The sequence below is a fragment of the Ochotona princeps genome, chromosome 12 (genome assembly GCF_030435755.1).
Source record: "Ochotona princeps isolate mOchPri1 chromosome 12, mOchPri1.hap1, whole genome shotgun sequence".
Classification (NCBI taxonomy): domain Eukaryota; kingdom Metazoa; phylum Chordata; class Mammalia; order Lagomorpha; family Ochotonidae; genus Ochotona; species Ochotona princeps.
This window is the reverse complement of record NC_080843.1, coordinates 59,969,438-59,978,136: the sequence shown is the minus strand read 5'-3', so window position 1 is coordinate 59,978,136 and position 8,699 is coordinate 59,969,438. Positions and strand designations below refer to the sequence as shown.

Below are 8,699 nucleotides of genomic sequence, written 5' to 3'. Positions count from 1 at the left end.
TCTGTCTCCCAGAACATGGTCCAGAAATTCTTGCTTCATTGATTGGAATGGAACAATCCTCCATTTACCCCTGGTTCCGGGAGTTCTGGGTTCACTGGCAGGGCAGGGCAAGGTAGAGCAAGGCAGGGCAGGCATGACTAGCTCTTTTCTATGCCAGCTTCAAGGCACACTGCACTCTGGGGTGCAGGTGCAACAGAAGCAGGAAATTCACGGAGAACCCCTGAAGACTGATCAGAAAAGCGAAAAGGAGAGGTGTTAGTAGGAGGGAGGGCCCCAGGGTGAGGAAGGCTGGGAGGATGGAAGCACAAGGCCCTATTGCATGAAACATTACAAGAAAACTGAGGGTGAAATTCCGTGGTTGGCCTTAGACTCCGACTTGGGCGGGGCTTGGCGGGGGCGGGTGTGGGGGTGCAGGACAGGGGTGGCTGTGACGGAGGGGACTCCAGCTCCAATGCTGCCCCCTGCACTCCTGGGCAACCGGTGCAGTGGAAGTGTGGTGGTCTCTCTCCAAACAGAGATGCTGTGTCAGGGGCGGGTGCTGGGCGCCCTTTGCTGCCCACTGGGGTCAGTTCTTTGCATCCCAGGGGAAAAGCCTGCCCCAACCCCTCTGTCACCCTGCTCCAGCTGCGTTTGCCGAGCAGGGTGGGGTCCCGTTGAGTGTGCAGTAACCAGCAGGGATGAGTAAGGCTTGGCCAGGAGCAGACGCCGCTGGGCAGGAGCGCGCCAAGTTCGGAGGCGCCGCTCACCGGCCCCGGAGTGTTTGAGGTCGCACCCGTGGGCTGGGAGGCGCCCCAAGGGCGGATAAAACCCACAGAGCTGCGCCGGGGCGGCTTTCTGCGCTTGGTGCCTGCAACGCTCCTGACCCAGGGCGGCAGCTCGGTGGGCCGTCGGGGCGGGCAGGCGGGCACCAACAGCACTTCTACGCCCCAGTCTAGGGTTACGCGGACCACCCTAAGTTGCCGGGGCGAACGCTGGCAGAGTGCCCGGCCCCCTCTCGGGGACAGTCAGCTGCAGGCGGGCTAGGGCTAGCGGGGTCACGCCAGACAAGTGGTCAGAGGCATGGCTGCAGCGGCGACAGCATGCGAACCGGTGACCAGGCCAAGCCTGACGTCCATCTCGTCGGGGGAGCTGCGCAGTCTGTGGACGTGCGACTGCGAGCTAGCCCTGCTACCTCTGGAGCAGCTGCTGCGCCTGCAGCCCGGAGCCTTCCAGCTACGCAGCGACCAACTTACCGTGCCGGGACCCGAGGAGCCCGCAGCCGCGCGCGGGGGCTTCAACGTCTTTGGCGACGGCTTCGTGCGCCACGATGGGCAGCTCTACCGCCTCAGCAGTTACGTCAAGAGGTGAGTGGCCTCTCCCCGAGCCCTAGTCTGCTACCTGCTCCCAGCAGACCCTCTGCTTGCCACATGGTCATCCCTTAGATTTCTCTCATTGCTGAAATCAAGGCCTGTATGCTCACTCTGCCTTTGGCACTGTCGTGCTGCAGCTGCCTGTGATTCAGCTCGGGAGAGCTTCTGCAGGGTGCGTGGGAGCAGAGTCCCGAGGGCCCTGCGCACTCACAGGGCCTCCACCCGAAGTATGTAACCCGTGGGCACCTTTTCCATCCTGGTTCTCTAAGTGACTGAGATGAGCTCAAGTCTGGATCGCGCCCTGTAGGGAGTGTTTGCAGCTCCGCAGAGAGACTCACACCCTTGGCTTTAAGATTTGGGTGGTATGGGGCAGAGGTAGGACAGAGAGGGCGTGTGCACCGTTGTGAAGTAGCTATCGTCCTTTGGCAAGGGAAACCTCCTGAGGGGTGGGCAGCGTTTTCTATCTTTGACTTCCCTTATGGTGACACAGAGTGGGGAGAGAGAAAACTGTAGCTAAATCAAGGGAACTAAGCTGGGGAAGAGCATGGCTGAAGGTCGTGAAGTTTGTGGAAAACAACTGCAGCAGGTGTAGCTTTTGGGGCTAAACCTTTGGCCTGTGTGGAGGGAAAGGTCCCAGGATGCTTAACGGTGGGAAGACACAAAGGCAGCAGGGATGTGATGCCTCTGTCTGAAGCCAGCTTTGGGCTGGTGGGGTTGAAGAGGAGGGTAAGGCTTATCTGATTCCACTTGGCCTTGGGTCTCTCAAGGTCGCCAAAGGAGGGGAGTGTGTGTGTGTGTGTGTGTGTGTGTACATGGGCGGTGGAGCTGAGAGTCAGAGGAGGCCAGAGCAGTGTAGGGTTTCATTCCTGGCTAAGAGAGCTGACCAATGTTAAATTAGATGCCTGGCACAGCCAAGCTGTGACACCCTGTGGGTGGGTCAGAGCCAAGAGGGGCGAAGCAGATGAAACTGGGTACTGAAGATGCCATCTTCAAAGTTGTTCTAAGAAAAACTTCACTTTTCCAAATAAGGAGAGCAAGGATGAATACCTGGAAACCCATTTCCTGGCAAGAATTTTTCCTGTTTTTTTTTTTCAGTGAAATGAAAATTCCAATTCATAAGGTGGGGCTAATGGGAAAAACTGATCCATAAGTCTGAGTTATAAAAATCTTAAAAAGGAGATTGCTTGCATGTGGTAGAAGAGGATTAAAAACCGAAAGATCCAGAACTGAAGCCGTTGCTTTTGTGCATAGCCACCTCCTCCATATTTTGGCGCTGCAAGACAGAGTGTGGTTTCAAAGTCTGCATGGATTGAACATCTCCTGTGCAGAAGAGAAGTGGGCACCAACATTCCTCTGGCAGTTTAGAGCCTAGAATAAACCACTAGCCACAGTGACCATGGGACACAGGCCAGCAGGCAAACGTAAGCCAAAATGTCAGGTTCTCCTTGACAAACAGGGGTGTGCGGGCTCTGTGTCCTTGGGAGCAGCAAAGAGCTTTTGACAATTACCCAGTCAATTACCCTTCCCAGGGGACATGCTGAGGCAGGGGAGGGGGACTTTCATACCGAGGTGTGCAATCCTAAAGGATGACAGGGAGGGAATCCTCCATAAAGAGGCAGGGAGGACAGTGTGTGGCTGTGAAGGCAGTGAGAGGTGTTGCCTTCATCAGGCTGGAGATGGAGAGTGCATAGAAGTGGGAGGTCAGACTCAGCTCTGTCCAAGGTGGCCGGCTTTGTCCTCGTGGAGGCTCAGGACTCATGCCCTCAAAATGTTGTTCAGAGCAGTAATTCTTCTTATTTTCTTCCTTCCTTCCTTCCTTCTTTCTTCCCTCCCTTCCTTCCTTCTACTCCCTCCCTCCTTCCCTCCCTTTGATCCTCTCTCTCTCTCCCACTCCCTCCCTCTCTTCCATCCTTCCTTTCTCCTCCTTTTTCCATTTCCTTGTTCTTAACAAGCTCTGGTCAATTTTATTGAAGCAAATTTTGCCTGACTTTCTTATCACCCATCTGTTCTGTTCTGCTTTATAAACATCTCAGGATCACCTAGATCAGTGACTGGCAGGTGCACACCCAGAAATACTTGCTACCTGCTGTGCCCAATTCACCTGTGGGATGCCAGCCTCAGCTGGCCTTGCCCGTCGTCTTCAGAGATGGCCTGTCCATCAGCAAGCACTTTCTGCCTCTCACCATGAGTTGGAGCCCAGGTTTGATGGACTCATGCAGCTATGTCATCTTCTTTGCAGCCACTGCATTCTTGCCTTTGGAGTGGGACTCTTTAAATCAAGCACAGACACCAATATGGCCAGGGATCGAGAAAGACATTTTTCAAGCATCAGGATCCCAGGGCTTTTGAAACTCATAGGTAGAACTTCCATAAACTTTGAAAAGTTTATAGAAATGTGTATTATGAAAATGTGTATATCAATATGTTAAAAGTAAATGCGAGTTCCCAGCCACCTTCTGTGACCACCTCATTGACATTTCAATTTTAGTTTATACACAACATATAACATTCAAAACATAACATGTTATACATAACATCATATCATCTTAAATTAAGGCAAACATGTGGTATTTAACCTTTTGGGATTGGCTCATTTCCCTTAGCATTATGGTTTCCAGTTTGGCCCATTTGGCCACAAAGAACTGCATTTTGTTTTTTTTAATAGCTGAGTAGTATTCCATGGAGTAGATGAACCATAGCTTTCTTATCCAATCCTCTGTTGATGGGCATTTTGGTTGCTTCCATGTTTTTGCAATTACTGATTGTGCTGCTATGAGCATAGGAGTGCATGTTGGTTTCTCATAAAACAATTGTTCTGGATATATTCCTAGGAGTGCTATTGCTGGGTCATACGGTATGTTGAATTTGAGTTGTTTGAATATTCTCCATACTGATTTCCATAGAGGCTGTACCAGCCTGCAGCCCCACCAGCAGTGGAGTAGGGATCCCTTTTCCCCCCCGCAACCTCGCCAACAAGTGTTGTTGGTGCTTTTATTCATGTGGGCCAGTCTTACTGGCGTTAGGTGGTACCTCATTGATGTTTTAATTTGGATTTCCCTTATTGCCAGGGAACTTGAGCATTTTTTCATATGTTTATTTGCCATTTGGGTTTGTTCCTTTGTGAAGTGTTTGTCCATTTCCCGTGCCCATTTCTTGAGTGGCTTGTTTGTTTTGACATTTTGGTTGTTTTGTAGCTCTTTGTATATTCTGGAGATCAGCCCTCTATCACCTATGTCGTGTGCGAAGATCTTCTCCCATTCTGTGGGTTGCCTTTTTACTTTGTTGATTGTTTCTCTAGCTGTACAGAAGCTTCTTAGTTTGATGAGGTCCCAATTGTTTATTTTGGTCTCGATTTCTACTGCTTTTGGAGTCTTTTTTAGGAAGTGAGGGCCTACCCCTAAGTGTTGCAGTGTGTTTCCAACATTTTCTTCCAAAAGTTTGAAGGTTTCTGGATGTAGGTTTAGATCTGTTATGCATTTAGATCTGATCTTAGTGTATGGTGAGAGATGTGGATCTATTTTTTTGTTTCTGCAGGCTATTAACCAGTTGTCCCAACAGCATTTATTGAACAGACCTTCCCATTTGCCTGGATTGTCGTTTGTCTTTTTGTCAAAGATTATTTGGCTGTATCTGTGTGGGTTTCCTTCGGGTGTTTCTATTCTGCTCCATTGATCTTCCTCTCTATCTTTGTGCCAGTACCAGGCTGTTTTGAAAACCACTGCCCTATAGTATGTCCAGAGGTCCGGAACTGTGATTCCCCCTGCTAACTTCCTGTTCTTCAGCATGGTTCTAGCTATCCGTGGTTTTTTGTGCTTCCAGATGAACCTTTGGATCATTGCTTCCAGTTCCACGAAGAATGTTTTGGGCAATTTGATTGGGATTGCGTTGAATGTATATATTGCTTTTGGCAGTATAGACATTTTAATGATATTGATTTTACCTATCCAGGAGCATGGGATGTTACTCCATCTTTTGAGGTCTTGTTCAATTTCTTTTTTAAGTAGTTTGTAGTTTTCTTCAAATAAGTCTCCTACATTTTTGGTTAGATTTATTCCCAGATATTTCATACTTTTCTCTGTTATTTTGAATGGTATCTTGCTGGTTAAGTCTTTTTCCATCTTGGGGCAGCTCGCATACACTATGGCTGTTGATTTTTGTTCATTAATTTTGTACCCTGCCACTCTACCAATTAATTCCATAATGATGTAAATTTTTGCTGATGGTATGTTGGAGCTTTCAATTGACTGGGATGATACTCTGCTGGCTCTGTCTTCAGGCCAGAGAGGATATACCTAAGAAGCTGTTGAACTTGACTGGACAATAAGATGCTGGATTCTATGTTTGGTATACGCTTGCAATGGGGGAATCTCAACTGAACTTGAGCTGTGGTTATGCAACAAGGTGGAGGAATCCACCATGGTGTGAGGGTATGGGGAGGGGGGGAGAACCCAAGTATCTATGTAACTGTGTCACATAATACAATGTAATTAATGAAGTTAAATAATAAATAATTAAAAAAATATGTATATCAATATGAAAGTTTTTGTACCAAAATATACTGATGTGATTTGAACATTCTGAGTGAGAAAAGCAGCAAGCAAAGGAGCTCCTAATCCTGAGTTAACTTTCCAAATGCCTGCAACTGCCCTAGGCTAACAGCTGAATCCAGGAGTCAGGAACTCCATATAGGTCTTCTGTTGTGTATGTGTGGCAAGAACCCAACTACTTGAGCCATCACCACTGCCTTCCAGGATATTCATGAATAGGAAACTGGAGTCAGGAGCCAGGACTGGAACCAAGCATTTGGATATGGAATGCAGTTATGCCAGCTGGTGGTTCCATTGCCTGGCCAAATGTCTGCCCCAAGCTGATCTTTTAAATCCATTTGTTTATCAAATTCTGGAGTCTTCTCCTGCATACCTGATGTTGCCAAGCACTCAGGCAGTTTGTGAGATTCGCCAATCAGGTTAAGAATCCTTGCTCTGCTCATTCATGTGGATTTTTAAATTCAGTATGTGTTTTGGGTATGGAGTAGGATTGCTTTTCAGGGCCTCGACACTGTATGCTGCTGCCTTCAAAAGGCGCTTTCCCAGGGAATCCTGAGAGACCAAAGAGCCATTGCCTTTGATGGTCAGGTGATTCATTTACTCAGAGAGCTAGCGGGTGATTTCAGTGGCTCTATTTGGGCTCTCGTTTGGATCCTTGAACATTATTCTAAAGTTCTACCTTCTAAATAAAACGAAGCAACCCGTGAGTGGTGAGATAATGTAGTGGCAGCCACCATGGGATTTGAAGCTCCTTCAAGAGCTGATTTTAAAAATATGTGTCCTACTTTAGAAGATTTACAGTAAGAGCTTTGCTGTCATTTTTCTCTTTCAAGCTCAAGATCTTTATCCACGTTACAAACAAAACTTCTTCAGGACATTAGGTGTCTGTCATCACTGCGCAAGAACTTTATTAATCATTCCATTTTTAAATGCTCTGGTCACCATTAATTATCACAAACACAATCCACTGGTCTCATCGCATGAGAGAAGTTGCTTGGTGACGAACCTAAGAACAGCAGTAATAGCAACGGTGGCTTCTAATAGTGACATGAGTGCTGGGAAGGGTGCAAAGCTTTTCACAGATGCCAGAAACCAAATCAGATCCCTTACTCTTTTCCTGTTTTTACAGATAGAAAGGTTGGGACTTGAGGGGAGGATTATTTAGTAATTCACCCAGATAAGCTGCTGGTGAACCATATAACTCTGAGGGCTTCTGAGCAGCCCCGCTGGCTTTCACCAACTGGCCTTGACCCTGAAATTATTCTGATACACTCTAGACAGCAGCAGCTTTCTTGCATACTTCCAGAATCTACAAAGAAAAGACTGGAAATCCATGAGCCACTGAACATCTTGTATAAAGTCAGCCTGAAAAGGGTGGTGAGCACTGTGGCTTTAAGGAAGCTGCTGGAAGCAGACATGTGTCTGCACCTGCTGTTGGGTAGATGGGGGCAGTCATACCCCACCTTGATGGAGAAAATGTAATATAGAAAAAGTGTGGATGACCACGGGTGTCAGGTTCAGCTCTTTACCACCTAACTCATTTAGGGAAGTGTAGCTCGGTTTTCTTAGATGCAAAATGGCTATAATAATAATAGAAATCTTCTAGGGAAATATGACTCAGAATTGAAATGTGTAAAGTCTTTAAAAACAGTGATTGGCACTTATTTGACTGCTTGATGGATGCGAGCTTTCATAGATGGCATTATGATGAAGTAGCCGACAAGCCAAATGCCAAATATGTTATTTAATTTGTTAACCACAGCATGGTTTTGTCAGCCAGATTTTACAAGTGAGGAAGATGAATTTCAACAAGGCCAAAATACTTTCTGGGGTAACAGACACAGACCTGATATTCAGAGCTGATCGCTGGCCATGGGCCACCCTGCTGTTTCCCTGGTTTCCTGCCTTGGGAACCTTGCCTGGACTCTGGCCTACTTCCTTCTCTACATTCTCCTGAGCCCCAGGAAATGCCTGCCTGTCTGCATAGAGACCCTGTGGTCCCCAAGACTTGGATAAGCGAAGAGTCCTCCTGGGGTTTCCCTTCCCGCTGATTGTTGTCTATTCCTTGCTGGTGGCTCGCCTTGATACAGTAGCCGCTCTTGTAGCATCTGCCTCAACTCAAGAAGTGGCTCTAACTCCAGGTTCCTCTCTACCTGCTCTGCTTTACTGAAATGATTAATACAGCTCTACATTTAAACAAAATAATATGTTCAAACAAAAAAAATTGTAAGTAAAATGAAGAGCAAGTTTCAGCCTGGCTATTAAGGCTTTTGCATCCTACATGAAAGCTCCTGAGTTTGTTCCTGCAGCTGCTAACTCCAGCTTCCTGCTGGTGCAGATCCTGGGAGGTAATTGGATTCCTGCTATACATATGGGAAGCCTGGATTTCATTCCTGGCTGCTAGCTCTGGCTCTGACCCAGTCAAGCTGTTGTTGGATTTGAGGAGGGAACCTGGGGATAGGAGGCTCTCTCTCTCTCTCTCATTCTCTCCCTCTCTCTCTCTCTCTCTCTCTCTCTCTCCATATATATATGTGTGTGTGTGTGTGTGTGTGTGTGTATGTATAGATAGATATAGATATAGATATAGATTGATATATATATATCCCTTCTTTGTCTCCAAAATAAAGTGTTTAAATTACTATTTAGATGACTAGAGCATAACCCCATGAAGCTTGGGCACATGAATACCAAAACAAAGCAATGCAAAAAGCCATCATGCATTTCTCTGGTGTTTGATTTTCCAGTTTGTCTGTTAAAGGCAGCAGAGTGGGCCCAAGAGCAATTTCTGAAACTTTAAGTGTGC

At 47.2% G+C, this 8,699-nt stretch overlaps 1 protein-coding gene across 1 annotated transcript in view; it reads left to right on the top strand.

Moving 5' to 3' along the window:
- The first annotated feature begins 583 nt into the window (after positions 1 to 583).
- MEDAG (mesenteric estrogen dependent adipogenesis) overlaps positions 584 to 8,699 on the top strand; it is a 22,013-nt gene continuing 13,897 nt past the window's right edge. The window contains exon 1 of the mRNA XM_004577692.3: positions 584 to 1,343. Coding sequence (XP_004577749.2) covers positions 1,060 to 1,343 — 284 coding nt within the window. The 5' untranslated portion in view covers positions 584 to 1,059. The remainder of the gene's footprint in view (positions 1,344 to 8,699) is intronic.